We start from the raw sequence: 19,896 nt of genomic DNA, 5'->3' as shown, positions 1-19,896 counted from the left end.
GAACTGGTAAAAAAAAAAATTTAACACATTAACGACTGCCCACCATCTTTTGACGGCAGGCAGTACAGGTGCTTAGTCTACAGTGACATCTTTTGGCGTCGCTGTAAAAGAGGCTGATGAGCGCTCCTGTGAGCGCTCATGCCCTAAGCAGGAGCTGTAACTTACAGCTCCTTATCTTAGAGCAGCCTGCTGAATATAGCTAGGGACAGAAAACATTCCAACTCCAACTGCTTAACTCTTTGATCGCCGCGGTTCGTGACTGCGGCATAATCAAAGGGAACTTCTCTCTTTAAACTAGTCATCGGAAACCATGTGGCGTGATCAAAGACCAGGGAATCCCTCTGCGGTCAGCCCAGGGGACCTAGAAAGGACTCTAGGGCTGTCTGATCAATTTGCCTGCTGTTAGGGCACACTATGTGCTGCCCAAACAGAAGCCTGTGTCATAGTGACACAGTGTAATGTATTAGTATACAGGAGTATGCTAATACATTAGAAGTAAAAAATAAAGTTGTAAGGAAAGTTATCCCTTAATGGGATTTTTAAAAAAAAGTAACCCAATTTTTTTTTTAAATGTCCCCAAAAAAAAATTGTCATTATTTTGCATAAAATATATTTTATTGTCCCTACATTACATAGAAACAAAAAACCCACACATATTAGGTATCTACACGACCATAATAACCTGAAGAATTAATTTGACAGGTTATTTAGTGTAAACGTGAACGGGATAAAAATTAAACAAGAAAAACTATGATGAGTATCGCATTTTCCTGTATTCACGCCGTAAAATACTTTTTTTCTACCCCCAAACTGCGAAAAAAAAGAAATACTATTTCTCCCTCATACGGCCACGACAATGAAAAAATAAAAACGTCATGGCTGCTGAAAGGCAGAGAGGCAAAAACAGAAAAATGTAGCTGGTCATTAAGGCCTTTTCAGGCCCGGTCTTTAACCCCTTCCCTCTTTAGCCACTTTTGACCTTCCTGACCGAGCCTCATTTTTCAAATCTGACATGGGTCACTTTATGTGGTAATAACTCCGGAATGCTTTCACCTATCCAAGCGATTCTGAGATTGTTTTCTCGTGACACATTGGACTTTAAGTTACTGGCAAAATTTGCTCGATATGTTCAGTATTTAATTGTGAAAAACACCAAAATTTAGCGAAAAATTGCAAAAATTAGCATTTTTCTCAATTTAAATGTATCTGCTTGTAAGACAGGCAGTTATACCACCCAAAATTGTTGCTAATTAACATCCCCCATATTTCTACTTTAGATTGGCATCGTTTTTTGAACATCCTTTTATTTTTCTATGACCTCACAAGGCTTAGAACTTCAGCAGCAATTTCTCACATTTTCAAGAAAATTTCAAAAGGCCATTTTTACAGGGGCCAGTTCAGTTGTGAAGTGGCTTTGAGGGCCTTATATATTAGAAACCCCAAAAAAGTCACCCCATTTTAAAAACTTCACCCCTCAAAGTATTCAAAACAGCATTTAGAAAATGTCTTAACCCTTTACACATGTCACAGGAATTAAAGCAATGTAGAGGTGAATTTTACAAATTTCATATTTTTTTGCAGAAATAAATTTTTAGTACAATTTTTTTTATAACACAGAAGGTTTTACCAGAGAAATGCAACTCAATATTTGTTGCCCAGTTTCTGCAGTTTTAGGAAATATCCCACATGTGGCCGTAGCGTGCTACTGGACTGAAGTATCGGCCTCAGAAGCAAAGGAGCACCTGGTGGATTTTGGGGCCTTATTTTTGTTAGAATAAATTTTAGGCACCATGTCAGGTTTGAAGGGCTCTTGCGGTGCCAAAACAGTCAAAATCCCCCAAAAGTGACCCCATCTGGGAAACTACACACCTCAAGGAAATTATCTAGGGGTACAGTGAGCATTTTGATCGCACAGCTTTTTTACAGAAATTATTAGAAGTAGGCCGTGAAAATTAAAATCAACATTTCTTCAAAGAAAATGTAGGTTTAGCAATTTTTTTTCTCATTTTCACAAGGACTAAAGGAGAAAAAGCACCGTAAAATTTGTAAAGCAATTTCTCCCGAGTAAAACAATACCCCACATGTGGTAATAACCGGTTGTTTGGAGACACGGCGAGGCTGAGAAGGGAAAGAGCGCTATTTGGCTTTTGGAGCTCAAGTTTAGCAGGAATGGTTTGCGGAGGCCATGTCACATTTACAAAGCCCCTGAGTGGACAAAACAGTGGAAACCCCCCACAAGTGACCCCATTTTGGAAACTACGCCCATTGAGGAAATTATCTAGGGGTATAGTGAGCGTTTTGACCCAACAGGTTTTTTGCATAAATTATTGGAAATAGGCCCTGAAAATGACAATCTAAATTTTTTCAAAGAAAATGTAGGTTTAGCTAATTTTTTCTCATTTCCACAAGGACTGAAGGAGAAAAAGCACCGTAAAATTTGTAAACCAATCTCTCCCGAGTAAAACAATGCCCCACATGTGGTAATAAACGGTTGTTTGGAGACACGGCAGGGCTGAGAAGGGAAAGAGCGCTATTTGGCTTTTGGAGCTCAAGTTTAGCAGGAATGGTTTGCGGAGGCCATGTCACATTTACGAAGTCCCTGAGGAGACAAAACAGTGGAAACCCCCCACAAGTGACCCCATTTTGGAGACTACACCCATTGAGGAAATTATCTAGGGGTATAGTGAGCTCTTTGACCCCACAGGTTTTTTGCAGAAATTATTGGAAGTAGGCCCTGAAAATAAAAATCAACATTTTTTCAAAGAAAATGTAGGTTTAGCTTATTTTTACTCATTTCCACAAGGACTGAAGGAGAAAAAGCACCACAAAATTTGTAAAGCAATTTCTCCCGAGTAAAACAATACCCCACATGTGGTAATAAACGGCTTTTTGGAGACACGGCAGGGCTTAGAAGGGAGAGAGCGCTATTTGGCTTTTGGAGATCACATTGAGCAGGAATGGTTTGCGGCGGCCATGTCACATTTGCAAAGCCCCTGAGGGGAAAAAACAATGAAAACGCCCAAAAAGTGACACCATTTAGGAAACTACACCTCTTGAGGAATTCATCTAGGGGCGTAGTGAGCATTTTGACCCCACAGATGTTTCATAGAATTTATTAGAATTGGGCAGTGAAAATAAAAACAATCCCTTTTCTTCAATAAGACGTAGCTTTAGCGCAAATTTTTTCATTTTCGCAACAAATAAAGGAAAAAAAGAACCCAACATTTGTAAAGCAATTTCTACCGAGTACGGCAATACCACATATGTGGTCATAAACTGCTGTTTGGGCACACGGCAGGGCTCAGAAGGGAAGGACCGCCATTTGGAGTGCAGATGTTTCTGGATTGGTTTCTGGGCGCCTGTGGGCCCAAAACACTGGAAACCCCCCAGAAGTGACCCCATTTTGGAAACTACACCCCTCAATGCATTTACCTACGGGTGTAGTGAGCATGTTAACCCTGCAGGTGTTTTGTAGAAATTAGTGTGAACTCGATGTTGCAGAGTGAAAATGGGATTTTTTCCACAGATATGTGGACAATATGTGGTGCCCAGCTTGTGCCACCATAACAAGACAGCTCTCTAATTATTATGCTGGGTTTCCTGGTTTTAGAAACACCCTACATGTGGCCCTAATCTCTTGCCTGGACAGTCGACCAGGCTCAGGAGTGAAAGCGTACCATGTAAAATTGAGGCCTAATTTGGCGATTTACAAAGTATTGGTTCACAACTGCAGAGGCTCAGATGTGAAATAATAAAAATAAACCCCTGGGAAGTGACCCCATTATGGAAACTGCACCCCTCAAGGCATTTATTAAGTGGTGTAGTGAGCATTTTCACCCCACAGATCTTTTCCATAAATGAATGCGCTGTGGATGGTGCAAATTAAAAATTTATATTTTTCCCTAGATATGCCATTCAGTGGCAAATATGTCGTGCCCAGCATATGCCACTGGAGACACACACCCCAAAAATTGCTAAAAGGGTTCTCCCGGGTATGACGATGCCATATATGTGGAAGGAAACTGCTGTTTGGGCACGCTGTAGGGTTCAGATGGGAGGAAATGCCATTTGGCTTTTGGAGCGTGGATTTTGCTTGGTAGTAGTTTTGTTTGGAGTCTTACTGGTGTTTCCGTGTATAATGTGGGGGTACATGTAAGCCGGGCGGAGTATATAAGGGGCATAGTCAGGTGGTATAATAACGGGGTAAAAAAAACAATAAAATGATCCATAGATGTGTGTTACGCTGTGAAGCAATCCTTTCTGCACAGGCCGGTGTCGCACTGATAAATGGTGTCATTTCTTATCCCCCTTTTGGTCCACACTCCGCGCCTTTGTAGTTTGGGGAATTTTGCTGGGAAGTGTTGTCCTGGTATAATACGGGCACCGTCGCTTCCAGCAGATATGTTTGGGCCCTCCCTTTCCTGGTTCCCTAATTTTAGGTCCTTGAAAAATCGCCTCTTCAAACAGAAGAAATGTTCCCCTCGGGCACAACTGCATATTTTTTTATTTCCTGACTTATTGGAGCCATAACTAATTTTATTTTTCATAGACGTAGCGGTATGAGGGCTGGTTTGTTGCGGGACGAGCTGTAGTTATTATTGGTACCATTTTGGGGTACATGTGACTTTTTGATCACCTTTTATCATATTTTTTGGGATGCCAGGTAAACAAAAAAACGCAATTCTGGCACAGCTTTTTTCGTTTTTTTTATACAGCGTTCACCTTGCGTTATAATAAACATGTTAACTTTATTCTACGGGTCAGTACGATTCCAGCGATACCTAATTTATAGAACTTTTTCATGTTTTACAACTTTTTGCACAATAAAATTACTTTTGTAAAAATAATGTATTTTTTCTGTCGCCAAGTTGTGAGAACCATAACTTTTTAATTTTTTTGTCGACGGAGCTGTATGAGAGCTTGTTTTTTGCGGGACGAGCTATAGTTTTTATAGGTACCATTTTTGGATACGTGCGACTTTTTGATCACTTTTTATTCTAATATTTGTAGGGCAAAGTGACCAAAAAACAGAAACTCTGGTAACGTTTTTTACGTTTTTTTTTACGCTGTTCACCGCGTGCAATAAATAATATAATATTTTGATACCTCCGGTCGTTACGGTCGCGGCGATACCAAATACATATGGTTTATTATTATTTTTCAATAATAAAGGACTTGATAAGAGTAAAAGGGGGATTGTGTTTTTATTTGATACTTGAAACTTTTACTGTTTTCAAACTTTTATTTTGTGCACTTTTTTTTACACTTTTTTATACTTTTTTTACACTTTTTCTCAAGTCCCACTAGGGGACTTGAAGGTCCAACGGTCAGATTTTTTTTTTTCTAATACATTGCACTACCTATGTAGTGCAATGTATTAGATCTGTCAGTCATTCACTGACAGCAAGCCGATTAGGCTTCGCCTCCCGGCGGGGCCTAAATCGGCTTCCGTAATGGCAGAGCAGGAGACCATTGTGTCTCCTGTTGCCATAACAGCAGTCGCCAGTCCCGATTGCCTGTCAGGGCTGGCGATCTGCTAGTAACCGCTATGATGCAGCAATCGCTTTCGATTGCTGCATCGAAGGGGTTAATGGCAGGGATCGGAGCTAGCTCCGGTTCCTGCCGTTACAGGTGGATGTCAGCTGTACAGTACAGCTGACTTCCACCGCTGATGACGCCGGATCAGCTCCTGACCCGGCGCCATCTTGCCGGCAGCTACGGAAGCCGATCAGGCTCCGCCGCCGGGCGGATCTTGACCGGCTTCGGTGCTAGGCAGACCGGGAGGCCAGTATTAGGACTCCGGTTGCCATTGCAGCCACCGGAACCCCGGCAATTTCATTACTGGGGTTCCGATGAGCTGCAAACACCTTAAGTGCAGCGATCGCGTTTGAGCGCTGCACTTAAGGGGTTAATGGCGGGGATCGAAGCTAATTTCGGTCCCCGCCGTTACAGCCGGATGTCAGCTGTAAGATACAGCTGAGATCCGGTGATGATGGCACCGGCTCAGCTTCTGAGCCGGTCCCAAACATTTGGCGTACATGTACGGCAAGATGCGGGAAGTCAGTACTTTCCATGACGTACATGTACGGCAAATGTCGGGAAGGGGTTAAGGGGTTAAATACAAAAAAAAAAAAGGAACATGCAAAAATTAAACAAAAGATGACTTAAAGAAGTAATCCCCCAACCCCCCATCTTGACATGTGGTGTAATGTTGTGTATAAGCTTACCTGGTTCTTTATTGTACCCATAGGTGCTCCGGAGGTCACGTGATCTCCATTCTGACTCCCTGAATCCTACAGTATATGCTGTATGGACTGGAAGTCAGGCTCTCAATGCAAGTTTATGAGCGTCTCAATGTGAGTCTTATAGACTTGCAATGAGAGTCTGACCCCCAGTTCCTACAGAATACGCATGTTAATAACGGGGGTGGAGGGGTGGAAAATAAGTTCACCGGAGTGCTTTTTTAAGGGGTTGTTGAAATGCTCAGCAGGTGTTGGTGGTGTCTCACCGTAAGATGTAACTTGCAAAATGGGGGTGATAGGTGCGTGTTTATATCAATGGTTAGCTTTAACAGGTTTCCCTATTATCACCATCTGTAATAAACATAGGCTGTGTAGACACGTATATTATACTCACATAGGTGGCTGTGTTCCTCTGTACTTCCTGCGGTTCTGAACCACCCTAGGTTGACTGGAGAAAGTATATGTCCCACTTCCCATTTCTTTCTGGCTGGGTAATACAGACGTCATGGCTGCAGTTTGTCTTCCTTTTAGTGGTTTGAAGAGTATATGAAGTTCGTGCCGCTAGAAAGGCGAGGAACAAAACAGCGAAAACGTTGTCAGTATCATATTTATATAAGTTGTAGAAAATCCTTTCAAAGTATGTCGTACATGTAACAGAAAACCATTCCATTGTAAGCTGCACCTAGAGGTGATTTTCGGAAAAAAACAAAAACATCAGGATGTCAACATATGTACCTATCAAGATTAAGGCAAAAACCTGAATCAACTGTAGTTCCAGACAGTCTGTACAAAACACTAGTGGCCTTGGATCCAGAGTTGACCATTTACATGTACCTGGCCCCTCTTCTTGAGGTATTTTCCCTCTTAGTGAACTATGTAAACTCCTTTTAAGCGGTTCATGTTTTTAGACTAGCAAGGTTAGGATGAGAAGAGCCAAGAGGAACCAAAACGCCCCTTTTACTTAAAGGGATTGTCTCATGCAGACAACCCGTTTTTCAGCCGATCGCTGCGTGTCCAGCTTTTCTAACCCGGCTGCTGCAGGGGAAATGTAAGATCAAATCCGCAACCAATACGTGACAGGAATTGACATTGTGTGGATTTAAATATCTGCACCGCAGGACAACTTCTGCGCGGAAAATGTTAGCAGCGTTTGGTTGAGATCTCATCCACTTTGCTGCTACTGTATTCCATTGCGGATTCTCCATCCGCAAATCCGGACAGAAAATCTGCAGCATTTCAGATGTTTGAACGTAGCCTTAAAGCGTAACTAAACGTTCAAACTTCTGACATGTCATAGTGACGTGTCAGAAGTTTTGATCGGTGGGGGTCCGAGCACTGAGACCTCCACCAACAGCTAAAACAAAGCGGTAGAGGTGCTCGTGTCAGTGCTCAGTCGCTTCGTTTCTGTTCGGCTTTTTCCGGAAAGCCGATGTATCGGAGTATGGGCTCATAGACATTCTATTGAGCCCGTACTCCGATACATTGATTTCCGTAAAAAGCCGAACAGAAACGTAGCGGCTGAGCACTCACACTTCTGCAGCTTCGTTTTAGCGATTGGTGGGAGTCTCAGTGCTCGGACCTCCACCAATCAAATATTCTGACATGTCACTATGACATGTAAGAGGTTTTTCGAACGTTTAGTTACACAAGGGGTGTTCCCATTTCCCCATTTACATTCACTCCAGTACCGTCGCTGTCTGCCACTCCCCTCTTCGCTGCTCTCTGTGGTAGACGGTACTCCTCTATATGATTGACTGTTCCGGCCAGCGGTAATGTAATGATGCGCTGAACGTACAGTGTGCAACATTACTGAACAGTTCTAGGGCTAATGTGCATGCCCTGGAGCTGTGCATATATCTCTATAGAAATGCAGAAACGGGGCCAGGTGCGGAACATTTGCGCCAACAGGTGCAATCCCGAGACACCAACCATTCTTTACAATAAAGGAATGTGAGGACACTGCAAAACTGCGGACACCACTGCAAAACCCCTGTGGTGGCCGTAACCCTAGACAACAAGCTACAAACAAAGAGGGGAACTCAAGGTGGAAATGGAGCAAGATCTGGAAAAACTACAAAAATTAAGGTATTATTGGACTTAAAAGAGGCTCTGTCACCAGATTCTCAAATCCCTATCTCCTATTGCATGTGATTGGCGCTGCAATGTAGATAACAGGAACGTTTTTTGTTTTTTTTAAAACGTTCATTTTTGGCCAAGTTATGAGCTATTTTATATATATGCAAACGAGCTTTGAAATGGACAACTGGGCGTTTTTATTTCGTTATGTCCAACTTGGCGTGTATTGTGTTTTTAACTGGGCGTGTTTATGTGTATGATGCCGACCAATCAGTGACCAGTCAGCGTCATACACTCATCTTCATTAATTTACAAGCAGCACAGCGTTCTTACTAGAACGATGTGCAGCCAGATACACAAGTGTCCTGATAATGAATACACATGAAATCCAGCCTGGACGTCATGTGTATTCAGAATCCTGACACTTCTGAATCTTTTCTCTGAGATTGCAGCAAGAGAAACGAAATCTCGCGAGATTACGGAGCTAAATGAGATTTTGTTTCTCTTGCGAGTCAGAAGTGTCAGGATTCTCAATACACATGACGTCCAGGCTGGATGGTCATGTGTATTCATGATCAGGACACTAGATTAACGTTAATCAAGTGTCCTGATAATGAATACACATGACCATCCAGCCTGGACGTCATGTGTATTGAGAATCCTGACTCTTTTCTCTGAGATTTCTAGCAAGAGATTACGCGTGGCTTGCTGGAATCTCACAGAAAAGATTCAGAAGTGTCAGGATTCTAAATACATGAGACGTCCAGGCTGGATTTCATGTGTATTCATTATCAGGACACTTGTGTATCTGGCTGCACATCGTTCTAGTAAGAAGGCTGTGCTGCTTGTAAATGAATGGAGAGGAGTGTATGACGCTGACTGGTCACTGATTGGTCAGCGTCATACACATAAACACGCCCAGTTAAAAACACAATACACGCCCAGTTGGACATAACGAAATAAAAACGCCCAGTTGTCCATTGAAAAGCTCATTTGTATATATATAAAATTGCTCATAACTTGGCCAAAAATGAACGTTTTTAAAAAAAAAAAAAAACGTTACTGTTATCTACATTGCAGCGCCGATCACATGCAATAGGAGATAGGGGTTTGAGAATCTGGTGACAGAGCCTCTTTAACTAAGGGTTAGGCAGCGCTGTTAACAGACATTTTACCTGCAACAACAGATGGCCATTAACAAGCAATTTGACAGCCTTGCCAAATAGGATGCCGGAGCAGCTGTCGGTCGCATCAATGCCGATCCGTGGGGCCTTACCCTAACGATATGGAATACCCTTTTAACCCCTTAATTACCAGCCTATTTTAAACCTTAATGACCAAGATATTTTTTGCGTTTTTCCATCGTCACATTCCAAGAGGTATAACTTTTTTATTTTTGCGTCGACATAGCTGTATAAGGTCTTGTTATTTGCGGGACAAGTTGTATTTTTTAATAGCACCATTTTGGGGTACATATTATTTATTGATTAATTTTTATTAACTTTTTTGGGGGGGTAATGAAGAAAACCCATCAATTTTGCCACTCTTTTTTCGTCTTAGATTTACAGTGTGGTATAAAATAAAACAATAACTTTATTCAGCGGGTTGTTACGATTCTGGCGATACCTAATTTATATAGATTTTGTATTTTTTACTACTTTTACACAGTAAAAACAAATTTTTTTCAAAATTATTTGTTTTTGTGTCGCCATGTTTTAAGAGCCATAATTGTTTTATTTTTTCGCCGATGCGGTTGTATGAGGGATCATTTTTTGCGGGACGACTTCTAGTTTTTATTGGTACCATTTTTGAGTACATGCGACTTTTTGATCACCTTTTATCACATTTTTTTGAAGGCAGGATGAATAGAAAACAGCAATTCTGGCAGTTTTTTTTATTTTATTTTTTACAGCGTTCACTGTGCGGTTTAAATAACATAATCGCTTTATAGGTGGGGTCGTTACAGATGCGGCAATACCAAATATGTGTAATGTTTTAATTTTAAAAGGGAAAAAGTGGGATTTTCATTTTTTTTATTTGGGATTTTTATTTATTTATTATTAACTTTATTAAACTTTTTTATAACTTTATTTTTAGTGCCACTGGGGGACTTCACTGTGTGATCTTCTGATCGCTTTTATAATACACTGCAATAGTGTAAAACTGACAAGCACCTGCTAGGTCAAGCCTCAGGCATGGCCTAGCGGGCATATACTACAGGCAGACCTGGGGGCCTTTGCTAGGCCCCCGGCTGCCATAGAAGCCATTGGCACCGTTAGTGCAGGTGTCCGGCTGTCTTTAGACCGACACCCGCTTTAGCCGTGCCGGGCTTATGTCAAAGCGCTGTGAAAAGGCGGTGGTCTAGCATAAGTACCCTTAACGGCCGCCGTGAAAAAGCGTATTGGCGGTCGTTAAGGGGTTAAGCTTAGCCATATGGCCGGTCTAAAAGAGAAGTGAGTGCGCGCTAAAGAGTAAATTAATTGAAGTACTTGTGTAGTTTATCTTCAAACCAAGTGGCTTTACCATTCCCAAGTGATTTGCAGGTGACCACCGGGTCACTTCACTCCCCATATGCTCTAGAAGGGCCTGTGTATAGGGGTTGTCTTCAGTTAGAACACAAGGCCTTCTTAACCCCTAATGCCTTTCCACATGGTTCATTAAGGGTACTTATAACACAGCGCCGCATTTTCACTGTCATATGCCCAGCACGGATAGAAAGGGTCCGAGGCTGTTTAACCCCTTAGTGACCAACAATACGCCTTTTCACGTTCGTCACTAAGGGGCCTTAGGCTAGGCTGACGCCTTTTCACGTGAGCCTAGTCTAAGTCCTGCACGGGTCTCCCGTGCAGGCTGGAGCCGGGCTCAGCTGTCTGATGACAGCTGAGCTCCTGCTCCAACGCCCGCGATCGAAGTTTACTTCGATCACGGCCATTTAACCCATTAAATGCAGCCGTCAATAGCGACGGCGGCATTTAACTTGTTTACAGAGGGAGTGAGCTCCCTCTGTCACCCATCGGCGGCCCGCAATTGCAAGTCTCTGATGGGTTGTCATGGCAGCCGGGGGCTTGATAAAAGCCCCCAGGTCTGCCCTGGACATATGCCTGTTAGGACGCGCCGGAGGCACGTCCTAACAGATTGCCTGTCAGATTTACACTGACAGGCAATAATGCTCTGGTATACGAAGTATACCAAAGCATTATAGCAGCGATCGGAAGATCGCACAGTAAAGTCCCCTAGTGGGACTAATGAAATAAATAATAAATGTGAAATAAAGATTAATAATAAAAATTACAGTAAAAAAATAAATAAAACCATTTTTTTCCATAAAAAGTGGTTTTATTTAGTAAAAGTGTAAAAAATAAATAAAAGTACACATATATGGTATCGCCGCGACCGTAATGACTCCATTAATAAAGTTAATATGTAATTGAAACCACATTGTGAACACTAAAAAAACGCAAAAAACAATGGCGAAATTGCAATTTTTTTCCATTGCCCCCCAAAAAAGTCATAATAAAAATGAATCAATAAGTCCCATGCACCCCAAAACAGTACCAATCAAAACTACGCCTCGTCCCGCAGAAAACAAGCCCAAAAAATCACTACATTGATGGAAAAATCAAAAAGTTACGGCTCTTTGAAAGCAACGATGCAAAAACAAATAATTTTAGTTCAAAAGTGTTTTTATTGTGCAAAAGTCGTAAAACATAAAAAAACCTCTACATATGTGGTATCGCCGTAATCGTACCGACCCATAGAATAAAGGTAACATGTTATTTACGTCGCATAGTGAACGGCGTCAATTTAAAAACGCATAGAACAATGGCGGAATTTCAGGTTTTTTTTATAATCCCCCCAAAAAAAGTTAATAAAAAAATTATATGTACCCAAAAATGGTGCTATTAAAAAGTACAACTAATCCCGCAAAAAAACAAGTCCTCATACAGCTATGTAGACGAAAAAATAAAAAAGTTATAGCTCTTTGAATGCGACGATGGAAAAAACAAATAAAATAGCTTGGTGACTATTTGTATTCTTTAGTTTATGAATTAGTATCAGGTACAACACTGCTCAGTCACATCGAGGAGACTACTCAGCTCGCATGATGTATGCCACCATGGGAGTAGTAGTACAACAATTGGCCTGTCCAGTGCCCCTACTTTATCAACACCCTGACCAATCTTCCGGGTGCTTGTTGGACCCGGGCTTAGAAGATGGCTGTTTTTGGGGTGCTTCACATTTCTCACCTGCCCTTACATGCGGCGTCAGGGTCCTCAGCGCTGAGTTCTTTCGGCTGGGATTCAGTCTCCGGATAACGACAACTTATACTATGTTCTGTAGTGCGACGTTTCCCAGGGACACCGCGTCTCCATAGCAACCTGAGCACCGTACACTAGTAGCTGTCATGTGACCTAACTGGAGGGGAGGAGCTTACACGGAACACAGAGCTGTGGAGTGAGGTGGAAGCGCTGCAGAAGATAGAGTCTAGCGGTAGTCACCCCGCAGCATTGAGGAGTGTGGCACTAGTACATAGTGAGCCTGCAGTGCCACAGGGGTACTCCGGGTTGATGCCCACATCAGTTCCCAGTACTCTCAGACATTTCCACCCAGCTAGTTCTGTCATATTCTATATCAGTCCCCAGTGCGCATGTCACCTCATACAAAACACCGTGGCTATCCATCCCCTGTATTTTGTATGAGGGGACATGCGCACTGAGGACTGATATACAATGTGACAGGACTTGCTGGGTGGGAATGTCGGAGAGTACTGGAAACTCATGTGGGGAATGTTCGGTGAGGGGATGACAGAATTGTTTACATACAGTGTCCATATAGGCTGCAATAATGATGTAATACATGATGTGGATGGCGACAATCTCTGTACAGCACTGTGGACTATGTTAGCGTTATATAAACAATAAATCCTATAGACATACTGCATTTAAATAAACTATCCGGCCAAAAGTATGTGGGCACCTGGCCGTCACACCTGTAAAAGCATGGCGGACATCCCATGCCAAAACTATAGACTTTAATACGCAGTTGATCCCCCTTTGCTGCTTAAAGAGGCTCTGTCACCACATTATAAGTGCCCTGTCTCCTATATAAGAAGATCGGCGCTGTAATGTAGGTGACAGTAATGCTTTTTATTTAGAAAAACAATCTATTTTAAACCACTTGATGAGCGATTTTTCGCTTTATGCTAATGAGTTTCTTAATGCCCAAGTAGGCGTGTTTTACGTTAGACCAAGTGGGCGTTGTACAGAAGAGTGTATGACGCTGACCAATCAGCGTCATACACTTCTCTCCATTCATTTACACTGCACTAGCGATATAGTTATATCACTATTTGCAGCTACATACACAAACACTAACATTACTACAGTGTCCTGATAATGAATATACATCACTACCAGCCTGGACGTCATGTGTACACAGAATCCTGACCAGTGGCGTAACTACCGCCGTAGCAGCAGTAGCGGCTGCTACAGGCCCGCGGCATGAGGGGGCCCGTGTCGCCCGCCTGCACGGGCCCCCACCATGGCCGCAGGCTCCGCTAGCAGCCGCTATGGCTGCTACAGCGCGACGCCACTGAACAGTACGGCAGAGCAGGGAGGTATCTCCCCGCTCTGCCATTAAACAAAAGACATGTATCCCCAATCCACAGGATAGGGGATACATGTGTGATCGCATGCAGCGATAGGGAGAATGGGGGACTGAAAGTTCCCTGAAGTTCTCCATGACAAACCTCGGACTTCCGTGGTCTGTGTCGGCAGCTCCGGAGAAATGAATGGAGCGCCGGTCCCGCTTGTGCGCATGCGTGACCATCGCTCCTTTCATTTTTAGTGAGCTGCCGACACAGACGCCGGAAGTCAGAGGTTTCAGTCCCCCGTTCTCCCTATCGCTGCAAGCGATCACACATGTATCCCCTATCCTGTGGATAGGGGATACATGTCTTTTATTAGGACACACTGTAGGTCGCATTTTTTTGGGAGGGGGGACGCTGTATGGCGTTCCCTACAGGGGGGACGACGCTGTATGGCATTCCCTACAGGGAAGACAACGCTGTATGGCGTTCCTTACAGGTAGGACGACGCTGTATGGCATTCCCTACAGGGGGGACAACGCTGTATGGCGTTCCCTACAGGGGGGGACGCTGTATGGCGTTCCCTACAGGGGGGGACGCTGTATGGCGTTCCCTACAGGGGGGGGGGCTGTATGGCGTTCCCTACAGGGGGGGGCTGTATGGCGTTCCCTACAGACCCCCCCTGTAGGGAACGCCATACAGACTCCCTGTAGATAACGCCAGACAGCCCCCCGTAGATAACGCCATACAGTACCCCCTCTAGATAACGCCATACAGCCCCCCCTGTAGATAGCGCCATACAGTCCCCCTGTAGATAACGCCATACAGTCCCCCTGTAGATAACGCCATACAGTCCCCCTGTAGATAACGCCATACTGCCCCCCTGTAGATAGCGCCATACAGCCTCCCCTGTAGATAGCGCCATACAGCCCCCCCTGTAGATAGCGCCATACAGCCCCCCCCTGTAGATAGCGCCATACAGCCCCCCCTGTAGATAGCGCCATACAGCCCCCCTGTAGGGAACGCCATACAGTCCCCCCCTGTAGGGAACGCTATATAGTCCCCCCCTGTAGGGAACGCCATACAGTCCCCCCCTGTAGGGAACGCTATACAGTCCCTCCGTAGATAACGCCATACAGCCCCCTCTGTAGATAACGCCATACAGCCCCCTCTGTAGATAACGCCATACAGCCCCATCTGTAGATAGCGCCATACAGCCCCCTCTGTAGATATCTACAAAGGGGGCTGTATGGCGTTATCTACAGGGGGGCTGTATGGCGTTATCAAAAGGGGGGGTTGTAAAAAAGGCACTATCTACAAGGGGGGGTTGTGTGACACCCAGGGGAGGGGGGCCCCAGTCAAAACTTTGCTATGGGGCCCAGTCTTTCCTAGTTACGCCCCTGATCCTGACATGCATGTAGCGTCTCTGCGAGATTCCAGCAAGGCAAGCGTAATCTCGCGAGATTACGATGTAACCTGTCATTTCAAACGAGATTACGGTTGCCTTGCTGGAATCTCACAGAAGTGTCAGGATTCTGAATACACATCACGTCCTGGTTGGAGGTAATTTATATTCATTATCCGGATTCTGCAGTAACGTTATAGTGTGTGTATGTGGCTGCACATAGCGATATAGCTATATCGCTATGTCCTGCGTAAATGAATGGAGAGAAGTGCATGACGCTGATTGGTCAGCGTCATACACTCCTCTGTACAACGCCCACTTGGTCTAAAGTAAAAACACGCCCACTTGGGCATAAAGTGGTTTAAAATAGATAGTTTTTCTAAATAAAAAGCATTACTGTCACCTACATTACAGCGCCCATCTCCTTATGTAGGAGATAGGGCACTTATAATGTGGTGACAGAGTCTCTTTAAACAGCTTCCAGTCTTCTCGGAAGACTTCCTACAAGATTTTGGAGTGTGTCTATGGGAAGAGCATTCGTAGATATGTCAACCTGGTAGAGCCCTTCACAGGGTGATACTGGAGCCGCTGGTCACAGCAAAAATAAGAGTGGCCTTTTTGAGTGGCGTGGTTTATATAAAAGGACATGGCTAAATGTATTCAGCCCCCCTATATTAATATCAGACCCCTATATTAATATCAGAGCCCTAAATAAATTTCAGACCACACACCAGACCCCCTCAATATATTAAGATCCGCTATATTAATATCTGACTCAAAAGTTAATATTAGACCCCCTAAATATATTCAAACCCTAAGACCACTGCCACTAAATATGTTCGTAGACCCCAGAAGTCCACACACTGTTCTGGCGCTGGACGATGTGAGGACCCAGTGCAGCAGCGCAATGAACAAGAGCGGAAAGCGAGGAGAATACGTACACATGACGATTTTTTATTTCTGTGCTGCTCCTGGACAAGAAGCTCTGGCTCACAACCTCGGTTCTAGTTCACCCTAAGGCTGGGTTCACACGAGCATGTTACGTCCGTAATGGACGGAACGTATTTCGGCCGCAAGTCCCGGACCAAACACACTGCAGGGAGCCGGGCTCCTAGCATCATAGTTATGTACGACGCTAGGAGTCCCTGCCTCTCTGCCGGACAACTGTCCCGTACTGTAATCATGTTTTCAGTACGGGACAGTAGTTCCACGGAGAGGCAGGGACTCCTAGCATCGTACATAACTATGATGCTGGGAGCCCGGCTCCCTGCAGTGTGTTCAGTCCGGGGCTTGCGGCCAAAATACGTTCCATCCATTACGGACGTAACATGCTCATGTGAACCCAGCCTAAATGTGTTGGATGGGGTTGAGGTCAGGGCTCAATGCAGGACACAACAATAATAGCACTTAGGCCCCATACACATAACCGTAAAAAAATCTCCGTAATTGTGGACCGCAATAAGGTCCTCAATTACGGACCTGCCCGGTTCTATTGGTCGCAGGCACCTTTCTTTATCACTACAGAAGGATGTCCTTGCCAACAAACCGTGCCGTGAATTATTGAGCATGTCCTACTTTTCGTTTTTACTGGCCATGCTCCCATACTTTTTATGGGAGCACAGACCGAAAATGCGGCCCACGGCAGTCAGCAGTTGTCCGTGCTCGCAATCGCGGGCCGTGATTACGGGCACGGCCGTGTGCATGGGTCCTAACAGTTAAACGGGACAGATCTAGCAGATTCATTTATTAACTGACTTGTGGCATCCCACTAAGGCCTCATGCCCCCTTCAGTCTTTTTCTTCAGGGTGCTAGCCGTTTTTCTGACGGCTAGCACCCTGACCCATTCATTTCAATGGGCCATGCACACTTCAGTTTTTTTGACTGTCCCGTTGCTCCATTCCGATCCAAAGTAGAGCATGTCCTACTTTGGTTCGAGATTCCGTGACCGTGCGGCCCATGCAAGTCAATTGGGCCGTCAAAAAAACTGAAGGCACACGGAAGGCATCCGTGTGCCGTCCGTGTGTGACGGAGCCGTTGCCTAGCAACGGCCGGGCGGGCAGGAATACATTACAGATATATTACACTAATTGGCAGCCACTTGTCTCTATCAATCACTGATAGAGAAAAGAGGCTGCTGATTAGAAATAAAATAAAAAGCAGTTCATACGTACCCGTTCGTTGTCTTGGTGATGAGTCCCTATTCTTCCTCCAGTCCAACCTTCCTGTATGACGCGGCAGCCTGTGATTGGCTGCAGAGGCCGCTGCAGCCTGTGATTGGCTGCAGAGGCGGTCATGTGGGATGAAGCGTCATCGCTGGAGGCCGGCCTTCTGACGTCATCCTGACTTGCGTGACCGCCACTACGGCCTTTGATTGGCTGCAGCGGTGACATGGATGAAACGTCACCCCTGGAGGCCGGACAGGAGGAAAGTAAGTATGTACTTATAATTTTTTTTTCATTTCATTAAAATTTTATTTTCCAAACGCCGAGCATGGTACTGTCCAGGGTGCTGAAAGAGTTACCGCCGATCAGTGCAGCCCATTAACTCTTTCAGCACCCTGGACAGTACCACGCTTGGCGCTCGGAAACGGAAACAGAGTGCACACGGCCGTGAAAACGGTGTTGGAAGTCTGCACGAGGCCTAAGCTCTTCAGTACGACTTAGGGTATGTGCACACGACCTGTTTCAGACGTAATGGAGGCGTTTCACGCCTCGAATTCTGCCTGAAAAGACGGCTCCAATACGTCGGCAAACATCTGCCCATTGCTTGCAATGGGTCTTACGATGTACTGTGCCGATGAGCTGTCATTTTACGCGTCGCTGTCAAAAGACGGCGCGTAAAATTACGCCCGCGGCAAAGAAGTGCAGGACACTTCTTGGGACGTAATTGGAGCCGTTTTTCATTGACTCCAATGAAAACCAGCTCCAATTACGTCCGTAAAAGACGCCGCGAAAAAAGCGTGCACCTGTAAAAACGTCTGAAATTCAGGAGCTGTTTTCTCCTGAAAACAGCTCCGTAATTTCAGACGTATTTGGCATTGTCGTGTGCACATACCCTTATACTACTAGCCATGTTTGTTTTTTTCAATAATTAGAAAGGGTGTCCACATACTTTTGGCCCTAGGCTCCATGCACACGACCGTATTTTCAACCTTTCGTAAGTACTGTCAGGATCCTTAGTCATCAGTAAATTAGCCGTATTTCCAGACCTGTATCCGTAAATACGGACGGTAGTGCTTCCGTATTTGATCCCTATTTACGGATCTGTAAAAAAAAGGGAGGCTGCAAATTATGTCACAAACATATCCCAACCACTTAAATCGGTCACTTGTTCGCTCTGGCGCCATTTTCTCAGGCATTTCTGTATTGTGAGAGCTGTGTTGGATTCCTCTGCTGATATAGCTTTGGTTTTTGGCGTTTCTTTCATTGCAAGGATGTCATACACTCGTGCAGATGATGCTCTGCTGTGCTGGCTTGTCTCGCGGCGATTCAGACAGCAAGCTATGCTGGAAGAAGAACCGTTGAGGAAGAAGAGGAGGTATTGTGTTCACCCCATTGTTTCCCAAAGGCCCAGGAAGGGGCATTTCCATACTCTTTACGATGACCTGCGGCAGCACCCGGAGAAGTTTCACAACTTCTGCCGCATTTCAATTTCAAACTTTGACCGTCTGCTGTCGGATCTCCATCTCGGAATCACCTTCCAGGACACCAACATTAGATGGTGCATCTCTCCGGAGGAACGGCTGAATGTCACCCTCAGGTAAGAAAACCTGTCCCCTGTGCCCATTGCCGCCATGTCACCCTACTACAAGTAGTATAACTGTAATTGGCCCTTGTGCACATTGCCGCCATGTCACCCTGCTACAGCTAGTATAACCGTAGTTGTCCCCTATGCTTATTGCCGCCATGTCAGCCTGCTACAAGTAGCATAATCGTAATTGCCCCTTGTGCCCATTGCCGCCAGGTCACCCAACCTACAACTAGCTCTATTTTTATTTTTTTATTTTAGATTCCTGTTAACTGGGAACTCAATTGCATTCCTGCATTTTGAGTTTCTGCTTGGCTCATCAACAATTTCTCAGATAATCCGTCTGACCTGCAAAGCCATCTAGGAGCATCTGAGAGCATGGGTCGGTTGTGCCAGAGCCCAAAGCACAAGACTGGCTTTGAATTGCTGGGGGCTTCTACACATCTTCACAGCTTCCCAACTGTGTGGGCGCGCTAGATGGGAAACACATTCGTGTAAAGAAGCCACCTCACTCAGGGGCCCTATATTTCAATTACAAACAGTTTTTCTCGGTGGTGCTGTTGGCCTTGGCTGACAGTGACTACCGGTTTGTTATTGTTGATATAAGGGCCTATGGGATGTCTTCGGATGCTGGCATCTTCATGGCTTCCAGAACATCAACTCTTTGAGCAGTTCAGGCCATTCCGTTTTCCGATCCAAGGAAGCTGTTCGTAGCATTCCAATTATGATCTGGTTGATCCTCTCACTGAGTCCATTTCCCTGAGGATGGTAGGCGGTTGTCCGCAGTTTTCTGCAGTCATGGTATTTGCAGAGTTTCTGGAACAATTGGGACTCAAAAG

The 19,896-nt window shown here is 44.7% G+C and overlaps 1 protein-coding gene across 2 annotated transcripts in view; it reads right to left on the bottom strand.

Annotated features, from left to right (window-relative positions):
• RSPH3 (radial spoke head 3) overlaps nucleotides 1-12,938 on the bottom strand; it is a 32,686-nt gene extending 19,748 nt beyond the window's left edge. Inside the window, exons 1-2 of one of the 2 annotated variants that reach the window (XM_075862421.1) lie at nucleotides 12,566-12,938; nucleotides 6,637-6,803 (exon numbers count right to left, since the gene is read on the bottom strand). In XM_075862421.1, coding sequence (XP_075718536.1) covers nucleotides 6,637-6,749 — 113 coding nt within the window. In that variant the 5' untranslated portion in view covers nucleotides 6,750-6,803; nucleotides 12,566-12,938. The remainder of the gene's footprint in view (nucleotides 1-6,636; nucleotides 6,804-12,565) is intronic. The other variant, XM_075862422.1, reaches the window with a different exon arrangement.
• Nucleotides 12,939-19,896: the final 6,958 nt, after the last annotated feature.

This window comes from Rhinoderma darwinii, chromosome 4, assembly GCF_050947455.1.
Source record: "Rhinoderma darwinii isolate aRhiDar2 chromosome 4, aRhiDar2.hap1, whole genome shotgun sequence".
NCBI lineage: Eukaryota > Metazoa > Chordata > Amphibia > Anura > Rhinodermatidae > Rhinoderma > Rhinoderma darwinii.
The sequence above is the reverse complement of the archived record's forward strand: the minus strand, read 5'-3'. Positions and strand labels throughout refer to the sequence as shown.